The sequence below is a fragment of the Gopherus evgoodei genome, chromosome 1, assembly GCF_007399415.2.
Source record: "Gopherus evgoodei ecotype Sinaloan lineage chromosome 1, rGopEvg1_v1.p, whole genome shotgun sequence".
Classification (NCBI taxonomy): Eukaryota; Metazoa; Chordata; order Testudines; family Testudinidae; genus Gopherus; species Gopherus evgoodei.
Genome location: NC_044322.1, coordinates 308,926,036 through 308,952,903, shown reverse-complemented (window position 1 = coordinate 308,952,903; position 26,868 = coordinate 308,926,036). Strand labels below are relative to the sequence as shown.

At 42.3% G+C, this 26,868-nt stretch overlaps 1 protein-coding gene across 1 annotated transcript in view; it reads left to right on the top strand.

Moving 5' to 3' along the window:
- ARID2 (AT-rich interaction domain 2) overlaps positions 1-26,868 on the top strand; it is a 172,074-nt gene that overhangs the window by 62,892 nt on the left and 82,314 nt on the right. Inside the window, 3 exon segments of the mRNA XM_030548903.1 lie at positions 24,030-24,163; positions 25,115-25,288; positions 25,291-25,332. Coding sequence (XP_030404763.1) covers positions 24,030-24,163; positions 25,115-25,288; positions 25,291-25,332 — 350 coding nt within the window.

Sequence of the window (26,868 nt, the reverse complement as noted above, 5' to 3'; positions counted from 1 at the left end):
AGGGGGAGGAAGAAAAAAAGACATCTTTGTTCTGTGTTACCCGCAGTGGGGGGGAACTCCCTGCCGAACAAGGGTATGCCCAGCTCTCTGGGCTTAAAGAAGTGTCGCAATTGTAATGAGGCAATCCTGCTCATGGACGAGCACTCTGAGGGCTTGTCTACATCAGAAAGTTGCAGCGCTGGTGAGGGAGTTACAGCGCTGCAACTTTGAAGGTGTACACATCTGCAGGGCATCACCAGCGCTGCAACTCCCTGTTTGCAGCGCTGGCCGTACTCCCGTTTTGTCTGGGTGTAGAGGATCCAGCGCTGGTGATCCAGCGCTGGTAATCCAATGTAGACATTTACCAGCGCTTTTCTTGACCTCCATGGAAGGAGGAAGCCTCTGGTAATCAAGCTGGTCTCCTTCCCCGGCTTGCTCTCGCGTTCCCGGAACCCCGAGCAAGCAGGTCTCCTTCCCTGCGGTTTGCAGGGTGGTTCGGGGAACGCGAGAGCAAACTGCGGCGAAGCTGGTCTCCTTTCCCGGTTTGCTCTCTCGTTCCCGGAACCCCGAGCAAGCAGGTCTCCTTCCCTACGGTTTGCAGGGTGGTTCGGGGAACGTGAGAGCAAACCGCGGCGAAGCTGGTCTCCTTTCCCGGTTTGCTCTCTCGTTCCCGGAACCCCGAGCAAGCAGGTCTCCTTCCCTGCGGTTTGCAGGGTGGTTCGGGGAACGCAAGAGCAAACCGCGGCGAAGCTGGTCTCCTTTCCCGGTTTGCTCTCGCGTTCCCGGAACCCCCCTTGAAGCCGCCCAACAGCGCTGCAGTGTGGCCACATCTAACACCACTTGCAGCGCTGGTTGCTGTAAGTGTGGCCACTCTGCAGCGCTGGCCCTATACAGCTGTACTAATACAGCTGTAACAACCAGCGCTGCAAAATTTTAGATGTAGACATGGCCTGAGTGGCGAGGGCCACATCCAGCAACAGTGTTCCCCCTGCCAGCAACTCCAACTGAGATCCCACAAGGACAGAGAGCTCTGCCAGAAAATCATCTTTATGGAGGCAGCTCTCTAACCCCAGTCCTTTGGCAGGTGTGAGTCTTCTCCTCAGCTTTCAACTTTGAAGGACAGTGGGTTGAAGAAATGGTCCGGGGACTCCTCTCAAGTCGAAAAAGAGAGCGGGAAGTCCCCTAAGTGAACCCTGAGCAATTACATCTTGCTTGGTATCCTCAGCACTGCCGGCACTGAGATCATCCAGCAACCACGCACCGCAGAGATCGCACGGCTGAGGTCCCCATCTTCCCTGGCACCAACACCAATGCCGGGATGCTCTTTACTAGCAGAATTCCATCAGGCTGGTCACCTGGCTATGCTGGAAGCTCCTGACCCTCTGCCCTTCAGTACCAAGATCAGAGCTTCGAACCATGGCTGACCAAGGATTATTTCCCCACAATCACTCCGAAGTCAAGTGAGGAATCGGACAGTTAGCTGAATGGGGTTTTTCCATTCTTCTCCCAAACTCCATATGGGACCCAAAATCAAGAGGGTCTGGGAATGTACCACCAGATGACACCGCCACCATCTTGGCATGTTAACCCATTGGCACCTCTACCAGGTATTATGCCACCACAGTAACCATACTGGGACTCCTGAGTGGCGCACTGCCAGCCTGCCTGAAGGGCACTAAACATTGCCCCAAAGTCTCCCAGGCATGCCTCCTCGACTACAGCATCACAGGCCTCATAACCCCAAGAAGTGGAGGAGCTAAAGGTGGACGCAGAGGAGGAGGTCACACCCAAGGCTGTATCTTCCTCTTCACCAGATGAAGCAGTCTTGCTGTCGCCACCTGCCATGGCAGAAGACTTCCGCTTGTTCCAAGAGCTGGTGACGAGAGTGGCAGACACTCTCCACATACCACTGGAGGAGGTTAAAGATACACACCACCAGCTTATCAATAAGCTCCATGCGTCATCTACTGCCAAAAATCACCCTCCCAGTTAACGAGGCCATCCTTGGCTCAGCCAAGACAGTGTGGCAAACCCTGGCTTCAGTGGTCCCGACGTGCAAGCAGATGGACAAAAAATATTATATCCTCACAAAGGACCACCCATCACCCAATTCCATCATGGTAGATGCTCTGAGCTTTCGTAAACGACAACACCACTATAGGATGATGCCCTATGACACAGATAGGAAACGTCTTGATCTCTTTGGCAGGAAGGCGTATTTCTCAGCCACGTTAGTTTTGAATTGCCAATCACCAGGTGCTCACGGTGAAGTATGACTACATGAATTACAATAAACTACAAGACATTGTTGATAAATTGCCAGAGAGCTCCAGGATTCCTTCCAAGCCATCATCCAGGAAGGGCAACTGGCAGAAAAACAGCTTTGCAGTCGGCCCTTGACACGGCTGCCAGGACTTTCTCCATGGCTGTCATGATGAGACGGGTATCGTGGCTTTATCTGTTGGGTTTTCTGTAGGAGGTGCAGACCTTTCATCTTTGAAGGGGTGAAGCTCTTCACCGAGAAGACTGATGCCTTTCTCCACTCCTTGAAGAATTCCAGGGCCACTCTCAGGTCACTGGGAATCTATACACGGGACTAAAGAGACCCATTAGTGCTCAGTACCAACAGAGGCCTTATTCATCCCAATTCCCATCACAATGGCACTATGAGCTCCAGAACAAAAAGGGAAGGGTCTCAAAACAAAAGCCTTCTGGTTCCCAGTCCTCAACTCAACCACCTTCCCCTAGGCATCATTTTGGATGGGCAGGTCAAGGCGCTGAGAGACTATTCCGCACTGCTACCTGTGACTATGCATCCATTTGACCATTGTTTGGCAGTGTTCTGCAGTGCCTGGGAGTGCAGAACATTGGTCAGATGGGTCTTAGATCCGGATATTCCATCCACTTCACCTCCCTACCCTCTCCACGACACCCTTCCCTGTCCCTCTTCAGGGACCCTTCTCACGAGTGTCAACTACAGCAGAAGATAGATCGATTCATGCAGTGGGGAATTATAGAACCAGTGCCTCAACATCTACGAGGAAAGGGGTTCTACTCTCATTTCTTCCTAATACCCAAAAGAAATGGAGGTTGGAGACCCATCCTGAACCTCAGAGCTCTCACCAAGTTTGTCAAAGCTCAGAAGTTCAAGATGATTACCCTATCGACAACCATTCCATTACTGGAACAGAGAGACTGGTTTTTGGCCCTCAACCTACAAGATGCCTACTTTCACGTCTCCAGACTACTGACTCTCAGACATTTTCCTAAGATTCATTATGGGGCATGACCACTACTAATACAAGATCCTCCCCTTTGGACTTTCATCGGCCCCAAGAATATTTTCCAAAGTTCTGTCAGTGGTGGCCACCCATCTGTGATCTCAAGGGATAATGCTTACCTGGACGATTGTCTCCTCAGAGCTTGGTCACTTCAGGAGACTCACTGAGCAACCAAAGACACGATACACTTGTTCATGGAGCTGGGTCTGCAGATCAATTACCAGAAGTCCAACCTCACATCAGTGCAGCGCCTAGAATTCATAGGGGCTGACCTACATGCACTACTGGCCAAAACCTTCCTACTTCAGGACAGGTTTCCAGCCCTGGTATCACTTACAAAGACGACTCAATGCAGCCCTCAATTACAAGCCAGAATCTGCTCCCGGCGCATATGGCAGCCAGCACAGTGATCATTCCTCATGCCAGACTTCACATGCCTACAGCTGTAGTTCAGCTCAGTTTATAGATCAAACAGGAACAGTCTGGACAAACCCCTGTCGCTGCCTACCAGGATCAAGAACTCCCTGCACTGGTGGAAGAACCTGGCCAATGCATGCAAAGGGATCCCCTTCTTACAGGTGCCACCTTAGTCACTCCTTACCACAGATGCATTTATCTTAGGATGGGGCATGCATTTAAATGGTCTCACAGTGCAAGGCAAATGATCACCTGCGGAGCTCTCCCTGCACATCAGTCTCCTCGAGCTGAGAGCAGTCAGGAATGCCTGTGCAAATTTCTTCTGCTGTGATAGCGGGATCACACATAAAAGTCCTGACGGACAACATAGCCTACATGTATTATATCAGCCGCTGGGGAGGATCCAGATTGCCCTTTCTATGCAAAGAGGCAATGGAACTGGTGCATCTCTCACAGCATCCCTTTGTTTGCGGCTTACCTTCTGGGCGCACAGAACATGGTAGCAGACAAGCTCAGTTGCACTTTTCCACATGACCACCAGTGGAGATGCACTCGTCGGTATTACACGACTTGTACGCATGGTGGGGAACACCATCCACAGACCTGTTCCAATACCTAGAAAGCTCATGCTCAAAGGAAGTGCAAGAGGTTCTACTACACAGTAACAACAAGGAGTCCGATGGCATGTTAAAGACTAACAGATTTATTTGGGCATAAGCTTTCGTGGGTAAAAAAACCACTTCTGCAGATGCACAGAGAGAAGATTACAGATGCAGGCATTATATACTGACACATGAAGAGAAGAGAGTTACCTCACAAGTGGAGAACCAGTGTTGACAGGCCAATTTGATCAGGGTGGGTGTAATTTTCACTCCGTGCATCTGAAGAAGTAGGTTTTTTTTACCCACAAAAGCTTATCCCCAAATTAATGTTAGTCTTTAAGGCGCCACCAGACTCCTTGTTGTTTTTGTGGATACAGACTAACATGGCTACCCTCTGATACTGCACAGTAAAAAGTCTACACGACACACTTAACTTGCAGAAATGGTTCAGGTTCCAGATTTGGTGCACATCCCAACAAATCTCTCCAGTGTCAGCAACTCTTCCACACATTCTGGAATTTGCCTTGACCTTAAAAAATCTGCCTTATCCCTGAGATCTTCTAGGGTCCACCCAGCAGCTGTTATAGCATTTCACCAGCCAGTAGAAGGGTTCTTGGTTCTTTCGCATCCAACCACTAAAAGGTTCCTTAAGAGAATAACAAACCTCTTCGCTCAACCTCGACTTCCTACCCCCTTGTGGGATCTAAACTTAGTGTTGAAAGGGCTGTCTAGACCTCCCATCAAACCTATGGCCACCTGTTCGCTAGCATATCTATTGATGAAACCAGAAAGATCGTTTTCAGTTACCTCGGCTAGAAGAATAAGGGAAATATCAGTTCTGATGGCGCATCCCCCCCTACACAGTATTCTTCCCTAACAAGGTTACACTTTGGCTGCATCCAAGGTTCATCTCTAAAGTGACCTCCTCATTTCACATGAATCAGTCTATTCACCTTCCTGTCCTCTACCCTAAGCCTCACCGAGACAATAGGGAGGCCATTCTGCATACACTGGACATGAGGAGAGCCTTGTATTCTACCTCGATAGGACAGTGGCCTTCAAGAAATCCCTTAGACTGTTTCTCTCTATGGTGGAATATGTAAGGGCTCAGTGATATCAGCTCAAAGACTATCCAAGTGGGTCTTGAATTGCATCAGACAGTGCTACCAAATTCAGACTTGATCCGTACACATTCCACGAGATCTGTCTCCTCATCTGTTGCCTTCCTCAAGGATGTGTCTATCACAGAGATCTGCAAGAGTGGCAACAGGGCATCGGTCCACACCTTCTCAGAATATTATGTAATCACCAGGGACTCTGCGTCTGATGCCATCTGTGACAAACCTGACTCTGAAGTCCCAGCCCTCCAAAGGGAGTACTGCTCAGGAGTCATCCACAGTGGAGCAACCATAGGGACACTGCTCAAAGAAGAAAAAAAGTTACTCACCTTGTGCAATAACAATGGTTCTTTGAAAAGTGTGTCCCTATGGGTGCTCCACTACCTGCTCTCCTCCCCTCTACTTCGAAGTTCTCTAAGGGTATGGCTACACATACATTTGTGCAGTGCTGGGAGTTACAGCTGTGTTCATACAGCTGTGTAGGGCCAGCGCTGCAGTGTGGCCACACTGACAGCTACCAGCGCTGCAGTGTGGCCACATTTGCAGCATTTGCAGCGCTGTTGGGAGTGGTGCATTGTGGGCAGCTATCCCACAGAGCACCTCTTCCCATTTTGGCGCTGTGGGTTGTTGGAAGGGTGCGGGTCTTTCCGCTTCCTGTTCCAACGCCCCGTGGTGCTTTGCTACACATTCCAAGCAGTTTGGCGCCATTGTGAGTCTGCAGCACGATTTCTGTTACAAATGGAGCCCGAGCTGCTGAGGACCTTGCTGATGAATGTTGCCAGCACATCACGTTTGGCAGTGGAGCTATTCCTTCAGCTCCAAAGTGACAGTGAGGAGTCAGACGATGATATTGATTCGACGCACAAGACACTAAATTGCTTGTGGCAGTAACAGACATGCTCAGCACTGTGGAACGCCGCCTTTGGGCTCGGGAAACGAGCACTGAGTGGTGGGATCACATCGTCCTGCAAGCCTGGGATGACGAGCAGTGGCTGCAGAACTTTCGGATGAGAAAAGCCACTTTCATGGAACTGTGTACTGAGCTCGCCCCTACCCTGCGGCGCAGGGACACGAGATTGAGAGCTGCCCTGCCAGTGGAGAAGTGGGTGGCTATTGCAATCTGGAAGCTGGCAACTCCAGACAGCTACTGATCGGTCGCGAACCAGTTTGGAGTGGGAAAGTCGACCGTTGGAATAGTGTTGATGCAAGTTTGCACGGCCATTAATCGCACCCTGCTAAGAAGAACCGTGACTCTGGGGAACATGCAGGACATTGTGGATGGCTTTGCACAAATGGGTTTCCCTAACTGTGGAGGGGCAATAGATGGGACGCATATTCCTATTCTGTCCCCACCCCACCTGGCATCCGAATACATTAATCGCAAGGGGTATTTCTCTGTGGTTCTCCAGGCGCTTGTGGATCACCGTGGGCGTTTCACTGACATTTACTGAGGATGGCCTGGAAAGGTGCATGATGCACGCATCTTTCGGAACAGTGCCCTGTTCAGGAAGCTGCTGGCCGGGACTTTTTTCCCAGACCGCAAGATCACAGTAGGGGACGTCGAAATGCCCACTGTGATCCTTGGAGACCCCGCTTACCCCTTAATGCCATGGCTCATGAAACCGTATACAGGGAAGCTTGACAGGAGCAAGGACCGGTTCAACTACAGGCTGAGCCGATGCAGAATGACTGTGGAGTGTGCTTTTGGCCGCTTAAAGGGTCGCTGGAGGTGTCTCTACGGGAAGCTAGATTTGGGGGAAAGAAGCATCTCCGCTGTTATATCCGCGTGCTGTGTACCCTCCATAATATTTGTGAAGGGAAGGGTGAAAGATTCAGTGAGGAATGGACCTCCGAGGTTCGACGCCTAGAGGCTGAATTTGCACAGCCAGAGAGCAGGGCTACTAGAGAGGCCCAGCAAAGGGCTTCAAGGATTAGGGATGCCTTAAGGGAGCAATTTGAGGCTGAAAGCCAACAGTAATGTTTGGTGCCTTTGCTGTGCCCGTTTTTCCCTTGAGGTACAGTATTTCTCACTTTCTGCAGTAATAAAAAATGTTTTAAAAGCCAAGAAACCATTTATTCAAAATACAGTACATAAAAGGACAGGGGGGTAGGGTGGTGGACTGTACATTCAGAGGTTTGAATATGTCATGCTTGGATTGCTGTTCAATGCCTGCTGCACTTCAGGATTAATATGCTGCATCGTGATGGGGGTTGAGTGCATAGGGTAAGGGTTGTAGTTCTCAGGGCTGGTAGGTGAACGTACAGGTGTTGGGGGCAGCTGGTGGTGGTAAGAACCAGGCTGCTGGAGAAAGGTATTTTGTTGCAAACACTGGGGAACAAGGGAGAGAGCTTTGGGAGGGGTGGGGGGTACCACGGTACTGATCTGCCTGCATGGCTACGAGAGACTGCAAACAGTCCGTTTGGCGAGCCAGGAGGCTTATCAGCTGCTTTGTGCTTTTCTTGGTAGCCAATTCCTTTCTCCTGCTTTATGTTTGCCTCCACTCATGCATTTTCTCTCCAGTCCTGCAGCCTCTTACTGTCTCTGGCGTACTGATTCATAACTGCTTTGATCAAATCTTCTTTTGATTTCCTTGGATTTCTCCTCAAGTTCTGCAGTCTTCACGCATGCAGTGATAGGGCTGGAGGATTCAAGGACACTTAAAATAACAGAAATAGAAACATTTAATACAGAGGCTACATTGTTTATTATCACAGTGAAGGAGTTTGTAGACTATTTGTAGCATCATGTACACATACCAAACATAGCACAGAGAGGCCACGGCAGCGAAGGCATGGCGAGTAATGGGGTGAGTGTTCCTGCCGTGACTTCACCTGGGAAGGGGAACTGCCTCAGGGCTCACTGGGGTTTCTGTGCATTGGGGAAAGCAGAGAGCAGCTGGGGGGAACCTGCACTGAACACCCCCCCACCCCCAATTGCCACAGCAGTTACTCCTCTGGGAAGGGGAACTGCCTCAGGGCTCGCTGGGGTTTCTGTACATTGGGGAAAGCAGAGAGCAGGTGCGGGGGACCTGCACTGAACACCCCTCCCCCCAATTGCCACAGCAGTTACACCTCTGGGAAGGGGAACTGCCTCAGGGCTCACTGGGGTTTCTGTACATTGGGGAAAGCAGAGAGCAGCTGGGGGGGACCTGTACTGAACACCTCCCGCCCCCAATTGCCACAGCAGTTACTCCTCTGGGAAGGGGAACTGCCTCAGGGCTCACTGGGGTTTCTCTACATTGGGGAAAGCAGAGAGCAGCCTGGGGGGGGACCTGCACTGAACAGTATCCCTACATTTTCAACAGGATTTTCTACTGTCAGATATATCACTGCTGCGTGTTACCTGGGAAGAGAGGGAGGGTCTTCTACAGCAATGTGGATTCCGCCCTGGTCCCTATGCAGCTTGCCTGTGTGCAGCAATGGTCCCCCCACCCCTTGCTGCACAGTGGCGCGGACGAGTTCGCCTGACCGGGACAAGGACCACGATGGCTCTCCCTATAAACTTGCGCAAGCACATTGCCCACGCTCTGGATGCAACTTTTGAAGAGATTACCGAGGCCGATTACAGAGACATGATAGACCAAATCAATGGGCTATTCCACATTTAGGCATGCATGCAGGCAGCCATAACCCCCCCACTCCTCTCCCAAAACATTTCCATCCTAAAAATAAAATCTGCTTACTGGGAACCCGCTCCTCTGCTTCTTCTTCACCAACAAGTTCCAGCTGCTGCGACTGGCTAGCCTCCTCCTGGCTTGAGAAGAGCTCCTTCCTGCATGCCTCCTGGGACTCTGGGGTGTCTCCCTCCACCCCAGTAGGGGTGTCTCCCTCCACCCCAGTAGCCTCACTCTCGGCTTCCTCTACACCCTCCCCCACTTCTTCCTGCTCTGAACTCTCCATCGTGCTCCTCGGATTGGCAGTGGGGTCACACCCAAGTATGGCATTCAGCTCCTTGTAAAAACGGCAGGTCGTGGGGGCAGCTCCTGAGCGGCGATTTCCCTCACGGGCTTTGCAGTAGGCACTGCGCAGCTCCTTTACTTTTACCCTTCACTGCAATGCATCCCGTTCATGGCCCCTTAGCAGCAAGGACTTTGATATCTGCCCATAGGTATCATAATTTGTACGGCTGGAGCGCAGCTGTGATTGCACAGCTTCCTCACCCCAAACACTGATGAGGTCCTGCAGCTTGGAAGTGTTCCATGCTGGGGCTCGTTTGGGGCGTGGAGGCATGGTCACTGATTGATTGCACTCCACACCTGGCTGAGCAAACAGGAAGGGGATTTTTTAAATTCCCGGGGCATTTAAAGGGCGAGTCACCTGAGCCTAGGGCAGTGGAGTGTGAAACGATGAGCAGAGTGGCTGAAAAGGTATGCTGGGATACCTCTTAAAACCCTGGAGGCCAATAAAAGCGCTTTTGGTGTCCACACTTGATGACCAGTGCTGCATCACCAGCGCTGGAATCGCTACACCCGAGGCAGACCAGGTGTACAGCCAGCGCTGCAACCAGGGAGTTGCAGCGCTGGCCGTGCTTTGCAAGTGTGGACGCAGAGTGAGTTGCAGCGCTGTAACCCCATCACCAGAGCTGCAATTCTCCAGTGTAGCCATGCCCTAAGACTCTCTAGATAAGGAACTGAGGATGGCTAGCCGCCGTGCGCTGGCTAGCCTTGTGGTGCAGCATGAGGAGAGACCACGCATATGCAGGCCCAGTGAACACTGCTACTGAAGATATCCCATCAGCAGTGCAGGGATGCACCCACACCTACAATGGTGCAGCCATAGGGGGAGAGATAGCTCAGTGGTTTGAGCATTGGCCTCCTAAACCCAGGCTGTGAGTTCAGTCCTTGAGGGGGCCATTTAAGGAAGTGGGGATTGGTCCTGCTTTGAATAGGGGGTTGGACTAGATGATCTCCTGAGGTCCCTTCCAACCCTAATAATCTCTGTGTGTGTATGTGTGTGTGACTGGTCAAAAACTCAGATGAAGAGGAGCAAACCCTTGTCCTTTCAGGCCATTTCTCTGTTTCCATTGACAGAAAGACAGTTCAGTCCAAATTGGAGAGATTTTTATCCACAAAGTAAAATGAAAACACTGTATGATAAGAAACTCTCAGCACTGTCTGATTGGAGGCTGAATGGAGTCACCAGGTTGTCCATACTTGAACAGATCCTCTGTTTGAGACTTATGCTGTTGCGTAGACAGGGATTTCTTTGCCTCTTTCACAGACACAGCATACAGTTTAAATACTTTGTATGCTGCAGATCTTTTTGCAGTGGGAATAGCAGTGTGTGGGGCAGTTTTGTTTGTTTTTCCCTCCATCAGCAGCTAACTGAAAAATGACTGTCTGACTTCTGTTCAGACTTCACCACAGAATTAAACTTTGAATCAAAGCAAAGCATGGACATTTTAATTTCGGAGGGAGAATTTCAGAGAGAGGGTTTTATGGTTATGTAAAACTAGGATTATAATGGAAGAGGCAATATAATTTTAACTATAGCTTTAGCTACTGCAAAAGTTTGAAGTGAATATAGATAGTCATTTTCCTTTTCGTTGTTACAGTACAGCTGAAATATATAATCATAAAAGAATTGAAATAGAAAAACAGCATGTTTCAGAATTAAGGCAGAACACAGTTCACCAAAGTACTTCAAGCTTGTGTCTAATTTTAAGCAGGTAGCTTTAGTGGGACAACTAAAGTATTTTGACTTCTGTAGGACTGTGCTCATGTTTAAAATATCTTGCTGAACTGGGGGCCTGTATGAGGAACCTATTTCTGACCCCTAAAGCGTGTGTGAATATGGCTTCCTGCGCTGCTTTAAGTATTTGTGATGTTGACAACCATGGCAGAAGAAACAAAGAAATGTGAGCTGTTCTTGGCATGTGAAAAGCTTGTCAGTTCACCTTTTATCTGTAAATATGCTTATTAAGTAATTTTCTTATGATGGCATATAAGAAGAAAAGCTAAATTATTCACATTTTTCACAGAACCATGCTATTTATAGTTGGAATAGTTTTTCTGATAATTTTTAATGAGGCCCTTGAAAATGCAAAAGGGAAGTTCTGCTTTTATTTTGTGTTTTCCCTACTGGGAACCTTAGCTGTGTCTATTTCTATGTTAAAAAATAGTCATGAACTAAAGACAACAAATAATCACCTCCATAATTTGATACGACTTAGTATAATTTTCCGTTTAAATTTAGGAGAGGCCCGGGACTGAACTACCATAGAAACTAAGTGACCCTCCAAGCTCATGTCACCAACAGAACATAACAGGAAAGCTTGCACTGTAGTAATATGGATTTTTCCTTTGCTTTTTAAAGCTTCTAGTACTATAATTAGAATATTTACAATATTCAAAAGAGACAAATGAGGAATAATTAGTAAATTATAGTTAATACCTATTTGAGATTTATCTGCTTTGAAACATATTAAAATGTTCTTTTTATACTTAATTTAGTATTTGATATGTATGTAATTTAACTGTTCGGATCAGGATTTGTTTTTGTAATGTACAATAAGGGAAAAACTAAAAATTTATAAACTATTGCCAGCCATATACAACTTCCATTTAAATTCTAGAAATACACTTGGGCTAACAGATCTTCCTACAAATAGATGCATGACTACATAAATACATTCTTAGCACTTGGTAATTATATTTGTGATGGTGAAAGCACACAAGAAATTGAGCATACTAATATTTGAATCAAATTTTAAAATCTCCTGAGCAAAAAGAATCTCTGGAGTGTTTTTAGCATCTCTAATATGTGTTTTTATATTTGTAAGTTTTTAGCAGCTTCTTGTAGATGCTTGTATTTGGCAAAATGAATAAGTAATTTTTAATGGAAAATATTCCCCAAGCTTTAAAATCTATTTTAATCACTGGCTATGTTTTGAATTATTGAACTGTAAGGAATGATAATTTATACAATTCAGGGTTATTTTTATATTTTGTAAAGAACCTCTGTATTTCTTATTTGAAAAACATACGTGGTTGTACATTTACATATTATACAGGTTAAACAACCTGAGCGCCGTCCCACCCCGTGTATTGAATGAGGCAGCGCTCTTGTGGAAAAAATAGTATGTGATTGTGTAATTAAAGACGATACCATAATGTATATTCACAAGGCTGCAAAATTAAGGTTGCATTTGTCATCATTTGTTAACAACCTAAATATTTTAAAACAGATTTTTTTATACAGTATAGATGTTGTGTAATATATAAGCTGTTTTTAGTTAAATGTATTCTAATATAAATATGTTTATTGCAAACTTTCTTATACTGTGGACACATTCATTATAGTATTGCCAGTTATGCATTTGCTGCACAGTGTGCTACTAAGAACTATGGGATAAGTTCCCATAATCCAATGCTGCTGCAGCGTTTGCAGGGAGTATTATGTACAGATGCAGGGTTATAGTTTACCTGAAATAGGATGATTAGCATGGGTGCCTTGAACTGTTGCAACTTGCATTGGATCAGCCACATAATATAATTCTCTAGTGTAGGCAAGACTCAGAATTAACACAGTCCCTGCTCTGAGGAGCAGCTGGGTACTCTCACACCCAATTAGAGCAAAAACAGTTTCAGTGCATGCATACAGCTTTTCCTCGACATAATTGTGTATGATTTCAGTTTAATGCATACACACCTGCCAGGCTATGCTGATATTTTTGTATCAGCGCAGTTTGGGGAAATCCAGGTGGCTCGTCTAATCTGTATCAGCCCTTGCTGCTGACACAAAGTACGCGGGTGTTTTTACAGAACGGGTTAACCCTTTTGGAAACCCAAGATTATAGAATTTCTTATCCAGATCCCAGAATCCTGCCAACCTTTTGCTGTCTTGCTTGATGAATCCAAGACCAGGATGATAAGCAGCACTTTAGCTGTCACTTCAGCAGCAACAGAGTGGTGTTTTTAGACAACTGAAGGGAAGGTGGAGATGTCATGTGAACAGCAATTACCCATATTACATTTTGACTGTCCTTGCTGCTTATGATTCATAACCTCTGTGAACAGAATGGAGAATGCTACATAAATGCCTAGAATGAAACAAAGAGGTGCTCTAGCCGGACAACTTGAATGTGGATTTGGAAATTCACTGTCTGCCAGTGTCAGACAAAGAAATCAGATAAGGATGCTCTCTGTCATTACTTTACTAAAAGTGTTGGTTTGGGGAAGAAAGATTAAGAGGAGTAGGACTCATCATTCTATGGCTTTTATTAAATGTATACAGCTAGTGCGGCCCAGAAACAGTCTCCAAAATTGAAGGTGTAATAGAGCTCTCTGTATAAAATGTTACAATAATATGCCTATCCCAGAATCCTCATTAACAACTATTTAAAGGTTTTCATACCTCCTGTAATTTTGTTTTCCCTTAGTATGAATCCAGTGCTCTGAACAGGCGCACCCTCAGTTTATGAAGTATTCCTTGTAGGCTAATCTAGCATGTGATTCTTTTGTTTTGAATCTTCAATTCAGGATAGCAGGAAATGCCAAATAGGGCCAAAATGGCACATTGATTATATCAACACAACAGTTATGTTTATTTTTTCCATTTAAACTGTATTGTAACCCTATTGTAAATGCTAATTGTTCTAGTTGTATGAAGTACTTGCCTAGGGAAAGTTTATTTGCTTAAGCAATCCTTCCAACAGGAGGAACTTATAGGTTAAAAAAAAATATGAAAAATGGGAGTTTGTGCCTCCATTCCACTGACATGAACAAAAATACTTTGAGGTTATGACATCTGTCTAAAGCAGTGGATCTCTTCTAGAAGAAATAAGAAAACTAATTTTCCCTTCTTTCTCCAACACTTACATGTTTACCTTCAAATCCTTATCAACCTATGTACAACCTAATTATGAAGCTTATACCTATATTAGAGCTGCTGTACAGAAAGGGAGACATGAATTTAAAAATCAAAAGAACAAAAGCCAACTTTTTTGGTAGAGACACAAGGTGGGTGAGGTAATATCTTCTATTGGACTAACTTTTTTGTTGATGAGAGAGAGAAGCTTTGAAGAAGAGCCCTGTGTAAGCTTGAAAGCAAAAGTTGTTCAGTAAAAGATATTACTTTACACACTTTGTCTTTCTAATATCCTTGGACCTACATGGCTTCAACAGCACAGCAGACAACTTTTTATGTTGACAGGTAGACGGTACTGACCCAAACACAGCAGAAATATAGCGCTTTCCTGGAAAATATGCCACCAAGAAGACACTCTCTTCCCATCTAACAAGCAACCTAAAAAATTCAGCAGGAAATTCAAACAGCAGAAATATAGCGCTTTCCTGGAAAATATGCCACCAAGAAGACACTCTCTTCCCATCTAACAAGCAACCTAAAAAATTCAGCAGGAAATTCAAACTATCATAGATATCCATGTTCAAGTCAAAGATCTGCTTATCACTGAACACTCAGAAGTCTCCATCATGGCAGTAAACATCTGCTCTCTTCTCTTATCCTTCCTGTCATTGCTATGTTTCCTCCAACTTCTCTTTCTTTCCTTCATCATTAATCTTACTCGTCTCCCCTTCTGATGTACATTTGTTCCACAAGTAGCAGCATTTGCTCTGTCATCTTGTGGAAATTGGCTACAAGAGCTACTTTGAGGGCTCTTTCTGTATTTATTACCCCATTGGGGTAGATTATTCTGGGATTTGGGATCTTTGTGTTCTTCTTTCCCTTGTTTTTGTCTTGACAGTGGATATGCTAATGTGTCATCAAAAAGTGCACGTATGGCTTGGCTGCCCTAACTTTGGATGCCTTTGGCAGTGCTCTTCTCTGCTGTCATCTTTGTGCTGTGATTTGCACTGTATCTTTCAGTGCAGAAAAGAAAAGTGAAACTTAAAAAAAATTTCTTCGAGTTTGCAGCATTACTGGAAATCTGCAGAATTGCTACTTCCTGGCCTCTAGGCAGATCAGTGAATTGTTTTATTTCAGAAAGAGATGTATTAAACAAATTATTTAAAAAATTTTATTCCATTCTAGCCTCTGCCGTTGTAAGCATCAGGCTTCTTTTGGAGATTCTGTGAAGTAGGTGGCTCAAGATATCTCAGAAGCTTGAAAATAATTTGATGCTGTTTGCAGATTTTGATCAGAGTTGAATTTTCACCACAGAAACATCCAACAAAGCCATGAAGCAGCCATGTGGAATGCAAAAAATTTCAGTTGAGTTCAGATTTTGAAAACTAGTTGCCAATAGCAAGAAAAACTTTTTGACCATGGAGAGTTTGGAGGAAGCGGGCTAAGCCATCAATTTCTACAGAATTTAAGCTTTCATTAAGAAAAAAAAAGTTTCTAGCCTTTCTAGGTTAATAAAATAACTTAGGTATGAACTAAAAATGAACTGACAGTGCAGTCTTCCTGAGTCTGCAGATAGACTGCTGTAGTGCTTCTGCTGTTCATTGCATTATTAAGCAATTGCAGAGAGAAACAAACAAGTCTGGTCAGCTTCAATGTTCCTAATCAAAATCATCTGGGCAACACTGAAACTGACAAGAATCATCCCACTTCAAGTGGTTTCTGCATGTTCCCACTTGTTGGATCAAAATACATATGCCACAATGGGAATATATAAAGACTTAGGATAAAGAACTTCAGTTACACGTAAGCAAACTTCATTTTCACTCGATTGCTACTAAGAAAAGTTAGGAGCAGCAGCAGGGGCAGGACTTGGGGCTACTCACTAGAGAGAAACTTGGAGCCATATATGTGGGGATAGGCTCAAAAGTGAGGCTCAGACGGTAAGAAAGGCATATAGTGATTCCCACTGCCGTCAATATATGCACAACAGCCAGAAGACTGAATAGCGTGACATCCATACCTCACTGAGAAGTTTCCCCCTTCCCTCCAGATAATCAGGTAGCTGCTGGGGACGGGACACTAAGTAGGTAGCAGTGAAAGGTGGGGAGAGAAAGTAAGAGCGACTCCTCTCTTCCAGCAGAGGTGAAGGGGAGGATGCTATTTAATTCCTTCAGATGTAGGCTAGATAGAGGTTGGTAAGAAAAAGAGAGTTTCAGGTGCAGAGTCTCGGGTGCAGCACTCTGATAAGAATTTTAAGTCTTTTTCTTTTCTTGGTAGCTGAAAGTAAAGATAAGAGGAAGCTGGGATTTTCACTAGAATGTTGGCTTAGACATATCTGGTTGGACTTCCTCATCTGTTGTGTAAGCCCTTGGGTGGTAGGCGTGTAGTCAACTTTTCATGTCCTGATTTAGTTGGTCAAAAAAAAAACTCTAAAGGAAAGCTTAAAATCTTAGAATAGATCTACAAATAGCAAGAAGACTGTTTGAAGATTGACATGATTTACTCAGATAAAAAGCTGGTGGGTGTAGTACAAAAAACCTACAGAGATACAGTTGGATATGGTATTATGAGAGAAACAGTTTCACACAGCACCACACACTACAGCTTGAGAACTGTACATACCTATTCTGGGGTAAATTCCATATGCAACTGGCTCATATACCATCCAGATTTCTTCCTGTTAACTGCTTTTCAAATTTCTTAATACAAGTTTTATTTACACTTTCTGATAAAATAAGAAGCTGCTTTATGTTATTGAAATATGTAGTCTAAATAGGCAAAATATTAGTCACTTTCATAAAGCTAATTTCCTCATAATTTTAATTAAAACAATAACCTATTTTAGTAACATAACTTTATAAAACTAAAAATCAGATTGCAAACTTTTTTTCGTTCAGAAATATGGACGTATAATTTGTCTTTTGTAAATAAAAGTACACTTTTTAAAGGTTTTGTTTCTAGTTAGAAAATTAAGGCTTTTGCAGTGATAATTTGAAAATGAATAAAGATCATTTGTATTTCTGCTGTTTAGTCTAGTCTAAGTAGAAATTTGCATAATACATGTTGGTTTAAATTTTTAAAAGTGACCAGTGACTTTGGTTTCTTCATTTTTGGGTGCCCGACTTGAGGTTCTTTTAAAGGAGACCTCATTTTCAGAAAGTACTGAGCACTTGTCATCTAAAAATCAGGCAACTGTGGTTGAGCACTCAAAAAATCCCTAGTCGCTTTTGAAAAATTAGGCATTTAATTTCCCCATGTTTCAGTACTTTGTATGTTGTGTGGCTTTTGCTATTGACCAGAGAGATGATAATCTACTTCCAAATTGAAAAACGGATGACGACAAACTAAATTCTGTTCTGTACTTCTCAGGAGAGACAGCACAGAACACTATACCCAGGAGTAGAGACAGGGCCATCCCTAGCCATTTTGGTGCCCTACGCAGCCCCCAGGCCTCCGGGGCGGGGGGGAGGGCTGACTAGGGCCGCAAGTTTCCACGGGGAAGAGGGTGCGAACGCCCTCCAGCTCGAGCCTGCTGAGCAGAGTGGGTTCGGGTCAGGTCACTCCACTTCCTGCCACCTAGTGAGTGCAGGGCGGGCTCGACCCCAGGCTCGACCCCGCAATCACAGGACAGCAGGAAGAGGAGTGACCCAGCCCCAGCCCACTCCACTCTGCTCCCCTGGCTCCCAGGCTTGGGGGACAGGGGGGAACTGCCCCTCAGCACTCACCAGCTGCATGGCTGGGAGCCAAGGGAGCGGAGCAGGCTGGGTCTGGGTCGCTCCACTTACCCCTGCTGATGAGTGCAGGCCTGCCCCATGCTGCAGTCCTCAGGGAAGTGCGGGGAGGGGGAGGGGGCTTTGGGGAAGGGGTGGAGTGTGGGTGGGGCTGGAGGAGCATGCAGCTACATCTGGGTAGGGATGGCCCTGAGTAGGGAGAGTAGCTTTAAGTTGCCTTCTCAGATCCTAGATTATGTCTTTGACTTGTGGCTGCAACTGCCACTTTACTCTTATTACTGGGTGGGCTTCTGAATAGGCATTTTATATTCTTCTGTGCCAGTGTTTCCCAAATTTGGGATGCCGCTTGTGTAGGGAAAGCCCCTGGTGGGCCAGGCCAGTTTGGTTACCTGCCATGTCCGCTGATCGCGGCTCCCACTGGCCGCGGTTCACTGTTGCAGGCCAATGGGGGCTGCAGGAAACAGCGCGGGGTGAGGGACTTAATGTCCGCTACTTCCAGCAGCTCCCATTGGCCTGAAGCAGCGAACCGCGTCCAATTGGTGCCGCGATCGGCTGGACCTGTGGACGCAGCAGGTATATAAACTGTCCCGGCCCGCCAGAGGCTTTCCCTATACAAGCGGTATCCCAAGTTTGGAAAACACTGTTCTATGCAATATTATTATTATATTTAATAGTAAAAATGTTTAAATAATGCTGAGCTTTTGAGGCAAACCAGCAAAAATCAGGAAATGTAAGATTAAGGCAGGTCCCCCGAACCTGAAAACACAGGCTTCATTTTATTACTAGGGGTAATCCCACTGAGATAATTGAGAATACTCATGAACCTAATGCTAAATCAGTGGGGTAAATTTCCTTGATTTCAGTGGACTTTGTGTGAGGCCTTATGGAAGTAAAATTCAGCATGTGCATAAGAGTCTTCAGGACCAGGGTTTGATTTTGTCTCCTTTGCTATCAATATTGGGAGTGAAAGCAGTCTTTAACAGGCTAGGTTTTAATATACCCTTTCTTCCTTATTGTGACAATGATGGAAAAACTAATGCAAACTTACTTACCTGGTTTTATTTTATTTTTTGTTTGTTTTGCTTTTTGGTTATTTTTGTTTGTTTTTTTAACTTGCTCCAGGAGACAAGTGAGTGATTTGAATTTGAAGCTGAGTAAGAAATCTAATTTCCATAGCATTGGATTTTCTTAATCTTTTGGGTTTTTTAAAGTTAGAGCACAGCAATATTTTTTTAATTGAAAAAATATTAGAATAGTTGCCAGGGACTGACATTTGCTTATTAATTTAGCCAGAACAGAGGTTGGAAATATTTAGTGTCCCTAAAAATATGTAGACTGATTCACCATCTAGGCACCTGTGAGGTAGTTTTTCCCCTTGTGATTTTTAGCAGCCAGTAGTAATGTATCTGAATTAGGGGCTGTCGATTAATGACAGCTAACTCACGTGATTAACTCAACAGAATTAATCACGATTAATCTTTGTTTTAATTGCACTGTTAAACAATAGGATACCAATTGAAACTTATTAAATATTTTTGGATGTTTGTCTACATTTTCAAATATATTGATTTCAATACTACACAGAATTCAAAGTGTACACTATATATTTTTATTACAAATATTTGTACTGTAAAAAAGTAAAAGAAATAATATCTTCAGTTCACCTCATATAAGTACTGTAGTGAAATCTCTTTATTGTGAAAGTGCAACTTACAAATGTAGATTTTTTTTGGCGAGGTACATAACTGCACTCAAAAACAAAAAAAAAATAGCAAAACTTTATCGCCTAAAAGTCCACTCAGTCCTACTTCTTGTTCAGCCAATCACTAAGACAAACAAGTTTGTTTACATTTATGGGCGATAACGCTGCCCACTTCTTATTTATGTCGTCAGAAAGCGAGAACAGATGTTCACATGGCACTTTTGTAGCTGGCATTGCAAGGTATTTATGTGCTAGATATGCTAAACATTCGTATGCCCTTTCATGCGTCAGCCACCATTCCAGAGGACATGCTTCCATGCTGATGAATCTTATTTTAAAAAATCACATGTTAATTAAATTTGTGACTGAACTCCTTGGGGGAGAATTGTATGTCTCTGGCTTTGTTTAACCCGCATTCTGCCATATATTTCATGTTATAGTAGTCTCGGATGATGACTCAGCACATATTCATTTTAAGAACACTTTTGCTGCAGATTTGACAAAATGCAAGGAAGGTATCAATGTGAGATTTCTAAAGATAGCTACAGTACTCCACCCAAGGTTTAAGAATTTGAAGTGCTGTCCAAAATCTTATAGGAACGAGGTGTGGAACATGCTTTCAAAAGTCTTAAAAGAACAAATCTCCGATGCAGAAACAACAGAACCTGAACACCAAAAGAGAAAATCAACCTGCTAGTGACATACTCAGAGGATGAAAATGAACATTCATCTGTCCGCACTTTTTTGGATTGTTATCGAGTAGAACCCATCATCAGCATGAAGGCATGTCCTGTGGAATGGTGGTTGAACCATGAAGGGACATATGAATCTTTAGCGCATCTGGCACATAAATATCTTGCAACACCAGCTACAACAGTGCCATGCGAATGCCTGTTCTCACTTTCAGGTGTCATAGTAAACAAGCAGTGGGCTGCATTATCTCGTGCAAATTGTAACCAACCTTGTTTGTCTGAGTGACTGGCTGACTAAAAAGTAGGACTGAGTGGACTTGTACGTTCTAAAGTTTTACATAATTCTACATTTGTAAGTTCAAATTTCATGATAAAGAGATTGCACTGAGGTGAATTGAAAAATATTTTTGTTGTTTTTACAGTGCAAATATTTGTAATAAAAATAAATATAAAGTGAGCTCTGTGCCCTTTGTATTCTGTGTTGTAATTGAAATTAATATATTTGAAAGTGTAGTAAACATGCAAAAAAAATAAGTAAATGGTATTCTATTATTGTTTAACAGTGTCCTTAATTGCAATTAATTTTTTTAATCTCGACAGCCCTAATCTGAATATAAAGTACTAATCTCTAACTCAGAAAGCTGGGAATTTACACTGAAAGATGATATAAAGCTCTCATGTCTAACTCCAATGGTTCTTCAGCTGGAGGTCACTAAATAATTTCTGGATTCAAAGAAGATGGTAATCGGAACATGATCTAAGTTTACATATTTTGCAAAACTCCCAGAGCTAAAAATGAATGCTTTATTTGACTGGAAAGATGATTTTTTTTTCAGATCATATAAAAGCATCAATTCTTAACTTTCACATTTGAAGATTAATGCTTTATCCTGTTCATCTCAAACCTTGTTTTAAAGCCACATTAGAGAATCTAAATCGTTCCTCTGGAAAACCAGTTCAGCTATATTTTGGAATGTGTGAAATTATGGGACAAGTAACCCGTGATTCATCACACTGTTTCCTGTCTGTCAGTCTGAATGGTCAACCATTCTAATATAGCTTTGTGCTCTTTTTTAGCCATGTACACTTGGCAATGAATGTATCAAATCTCACTGTTTATTTAGAAGTAACCACTTTGCATTTATTTATTGATGCCATTCTGGTAATTTTTGTATTACTGGAAAACCAATTTACATAGTTATTCAGTACATCTCTCCCCATTACTTTAAAACCATTTGATCCCATGTGTTGTTCAAGGCTACCTCTTGTGCAGGGTTTGCACATGGTTGTTATGTTCTCTTCAAAAAAAAATGCATTAACAATTTAAAAAAGATTACCAGAAAATTGGTTAAAAGTTATAAAGTGAACAAAGCCTTGGAAAACAAAAATTGGCCCCTCCGATCTTTGTATTCTTCCTACCTAATGCATCTAGTGATGCAACACTAAGTATAGGATGCATAAGAATTCATTGCTAGGGAATGGAAGTGATTGAAGCAATAAATTTTGATGGTGGCTGATTATAACGAAAAGTAAAGCTTCTATTGTGATGCATCTCTTTTGGTAAAATACAATGGAAGGAGAGAAAATACTGAAAAAGTATGTAATTGTGTGGGTTTTTGTAAAGTATTAGTCTTTTTAAATGTCCCATCACTCCAGCAAAGAGTGAAGTTATTTAAAAAGGAGCTGCAGTCATGTTTTCATTTTGCTCAGAGTAGAGTTGTGAAAATGCACATGCTAAAAAGCACCTCTTGACGTATGAAAGTTATAAATAGTATTTGGCTGAAATTTTGATTAAAGGGCTCAAGGGGAGGGAAAGAAGTGAGAAGCAGAAGGAAAATGAGCTGTAAGGGAAGAACTGAAAATTTAAGTCCTGATGATGGGGTGGGTGTGTGGGGGGAATGCTGACATTTGACATTAAGTGTAAAGAAAATTCAGTTACTCATAATATTTTGGGGTCTGCTCTTTTTCAGACATTAAATGAAAAGGTAAATAGCATCAGTGAAGATCTGTATTTTGAAGAAATATAGAAGTAACAGTGTTCAAATATAAATTTATTTTAATTAGCAAGAGCAAAGTGATATAGTTAAGATTTCTGCTAGGTCCTTGACTCACCATATGAAGCCTATGTAATAAAGATGATTTCCCAGCAGTGGGTTATCTAATAATACTTATAATTTACATAGTGCTTTATGTGTCCAAAGTGCTGTACGTCTGATTAATCATAATTGTTTTATGCAACACCTACTCACAGCCTTTTTTAACTCTTAATTTTCTTCCTCTTATGAGATTTACTTAAACCTTTAATAAAGCTTTTTATTATGAAAATTATATTGGTTGAAATTTAAAGATATGTTTGCTTGTTTTAGGCTCTGGTTCAGCAAGGAATTTAAGCATGATTGTAATTCTAGGCATGTGAGTAGTCCCATTAAAATCAATGAGAATAGTGACATGCTTAAAATTAGGCCAGTTGTTTTCAACTGGTCCGCAGACTTTCTAAGGGGTCCACAAAAAGTGACTATGAAGTTTCAGATCCCAGAAAAGGCATTCAGTTTTTCTGATCAATGAAAAGTATGTGAATACCTCCCCCTACAGGTCAGAACCCAGAATACCCCCCACCTGTAGGTCAAAACCCAGAAGTGTTATCATTACCTAGAAGCCCACAATTTAGCGCCCTTTCTCACAGTGTCAAATGCTATGGTGAGCATGTGCCTGCCCCTACTCCATGCCTTCCCTTAAAACTCCCCTCCCCTCCTCCAGCTCTTCCCATCAAACAGACAGACCCTACTGTCTCTTTATGAAAATGCTCTTTTTTTTGCCTTTTGTGTGATGAAAAAAAATTCCCTGGAACCTAACCCCCTCCCCTATTTACATTAATTCTTATAGGGTAATGGGATTCACTTAACATTGTTTCACTTAAAATTGCATTTTTCAAGAACATAACTACAGTGTTAAGCGAGGAGTTACTGTACACATTAACAGTTTGTCTTGTTACCACCAATTTGATGTATCCAGCCATGACTGTGTATAATTTCTGTTTTCTTGCCCCTTTTGACATAGCCTATCACCTCATAAAATATCACATTCTGTCTGCATTACTGCATGAGAGATTCTAACGGAGTTCCAATAGTGTCATTCAGCTTGTTACTGAGTCTTAGCATTTTCAGTGTCCACATGTTGAATTTAGTATATTTATATTTCTAGTATTTTCTTTATGAACCACTGTTTTTAACCTGTTGATTATGTCTGTGTTGCCTACCCCTCACCATATTATGCTTCTAATGGTAAACTATGTAAAATATTTCTGGTGAAATTTCTTGTAGTAATTTGTAAGTACTTCTACCTGCAGGTAATAAAAGCACATATAAAAATATGTCGGGTAACAAAAGCAAAAACTGATCCACAGAAAAAGAAAATGAGCTTAGTTACAAGGTGGCTAGTTATACTATAATTTTTAGCCAAGGAGTATTATTGGCAAATATAAACAAATTTCATATCTAAATCATGATTTCACTTACCTGCCTGTATCACCTTTTGTTAGTCTGATTCATGGTTTTGTATCTTATACCACAGTTTAACTATTGCTTTCAATAAACCTCTTTTTCTACAGTTGCTACTGTTTCCTTCAGCAGTTCAACTCTTAGAGGACAGGAGTGTTAGTTGCATGATAAATATTAAAAATCTTTGCTGTCTTAATTTCAGCTATCTAGAAAAGTACGAGAAAGTGCATCATTTTGGGGAGGACGATGATGAGGTACAACCAGGCAATCCAAAGCCACAACTTCCTATAGGTGCAATTCCATCTTCCTACAATTACCAGCAACACAGTGTGTCAGGTAAATTAAATTTTTGAGAAAAAGATTGTTGTGATATTTATTTTAATTTTGCCTGTTTTAACTGGGGCAGTCTTTAAATGCATTTACAGTGTTATTAAAAAACATCAACACTTTGTCTATCAAATCATTATCTAACATAAAATATTTTCTCCTGTTACCCAAAAAACAAGAAAACCTCCAAATCCATAAATAACCCCAGCTCTTCCAGAGTTTGGGTAAACTGACAGATAGGCCTTGAAGTGATATTCTTTGAAAATCAACAAACTCAGGATCTATTAGGCCAAGTTAAGGAGCAAATTTCAGAGTTTTCACCAATAATGGTCTCCGTGTAGCTCACAAATGTTTAAATCTGGGTTCTGCTGATCTCAGTTTCTGGGTTACAACTTGAGGAGCCAGATGGTCCGTAATGTAGCCAGAGAATCCATACCATATGGGGTTCTTCAGATCAAAATGCAAATCTTTACTGGAACACAGACACAAATTTGATGCCAATGCAGTCTACTTAGATTGTAAACTCTTTGGGGCTGGGACTGTCTTTTTTTGTTCTGTATTTGTACAGCACCTACTACAGTTAGGCCATGGACTCTTAGGTGGTATGATAATACAAATAAATAATATTGTAACTCTAAATAATTGGGCTGCATTCTGTCCTAGCTGAAGTTTGAGTGGTTTTTAAGGTTGTCCTCTAGTAGAGCATATATTGCAATGTTCTGTTCTGAAATGAATAACTAACTGGCAAGATCCACATCCGATGGGAATGGTCTCAATGTTCTGGCCCAAAAGAAAATGAAAAAAAAAAAATGAAATGTTGGAAAAGTTGGTTTAATGCCATGAATTATTTAAATTAAAGAGAATTATTGATATTTTACTTACTGTGTCAGCCAGAATATTCATTTTATTAGTTTGGCTACAGAAACATTGTTCTCACTTTCTTTTTTTTGTCTTGGTTAGATTATCTTCGTCAAAGCTATGGGCTGTCTATGGACTTTAATTCGCCAAATGACTATAATAAATTGGTGCTTTCACTGTTATCTGGACTCCCCAATGAAGTGGACTTTGCTATTAATGTGTGCACTCTTCTGTCAAATGAAAGCAAGCATGTCATGCAGCTTGAAAAGGACCCTAAATCATCACTCTACTGCTTGCTAATGCTGGGGTATTTGATGACAGTAAGTTTTAAGTTGAAATCTATTTTTACTGTATATAACATTTTTAATATCTGAACAGGAAAGCTGCAAATATATTTTTGTAGCTTCTTTCAATTTTAAATAATCATTCTTAATTTATAGTAAATTTTAAATAATTTACTGAGAGAATTAACTTGATACTTAGTTTTCTTTTTTAATTATTTCATAACGTGTGCTTTCACATCAGGGTTTGAATATTAAAATTACCTTTTATCAGCTAGCATATATGTGTTTTAGAGACTTTATCATTTAACAGTTTAATTTAGTGAAACTCAAGAATTGGGTTTTCAGTGGTATTTTTAAATTACTTGAGTTAAGTGATAAATGTTTAGCATTAGATTTCCATTTAGGCTCTGATGTCAGGACGTGTGTGTTTGTTTGTTTTCCTGATGAATGCATAGGACTTTGTTGATTTTTAAAAGATGTGCATTTTGATGTAAATTACATATTAAAAATAGAAAGAAGCATCTCATAGAAATGACACACTGAGTTTGTATTCTGATAAAAAAAAGATTTGTTAGTTCCTAATCACAGTGAAATTTAGAAATCAGACCTCAATATCATTAAAATGATCTCAGTCTGGATTTAAGAAATATTTAATTGGCCTGCTTGCATTTTTAGTATTTTAAGAAGTTGTCTTTCACAAAACTGTTTCAATACTGAATTATTTCTCCTGGGTAGATTGACCAGTGTGTTGGCTGTTAGGCCGCCTTGTTCCTTGCTTTATGTTCTTTTGTAAGCAAATATATGACCAAACCATCCTGTAATCTCACTGAATGACAATAGGATAAATGTTACTCCTAACTTACGGAAAAAAAAAGGAAATCGTTCATTATTTAATTTTTGTTATGTACAAAGCTCTCTAACAAGAGATAGTAAGTTTTTCCAAAGTTAATTATCTAATAAATATCTCAAATGAGCGTTCTTTAGCTAAAGAATATTTTGGGATCCCCTAATAATAGATACAGTGTGTGGGTGTGCGTGCACTGGCACATATGCATATACATATTCTTGCAAATAGTGCATAAAAATTACTATCTTCTTACTTGTTTTCCTTCTAGTTGTGGGGAAGAGTATATGTGCATCACATTATATACTCATTTTAAAAATGATTATCAACTTTTTTATTTCCTTATCCTTTGTAGTAGTAAAATATTTTCATGTCAGTAATATATTAGTGCTGGTCTGATTTCTCTTTCAGATTTTTAGGGTGTGTGTCTGTCCTTTACTGTGTTTTTTCTTAATAGGATGTCCTTCACTTTTGACCAGACCAATACATTGTCTTCAATCTGGGCTAGTTCAAGGACTCCAAGTGGAAGGAATGTTTAAAGAGTGTCTGAAGTTAATTTTAGTCCCCTAATTAGTCCTTCCCAGAGGCCCATCCTTAGATTCTGAATTTGAGTGGTCTCTCTGCTGAGGATCAGGACAATTCCTTCTTCAAAGTAGTTTTTACAGAAATGAGAAAGGTGCTTCAGCAAGGTTTGAATGTTCTTTTGTTTCATGCCTTTTTTGACACTC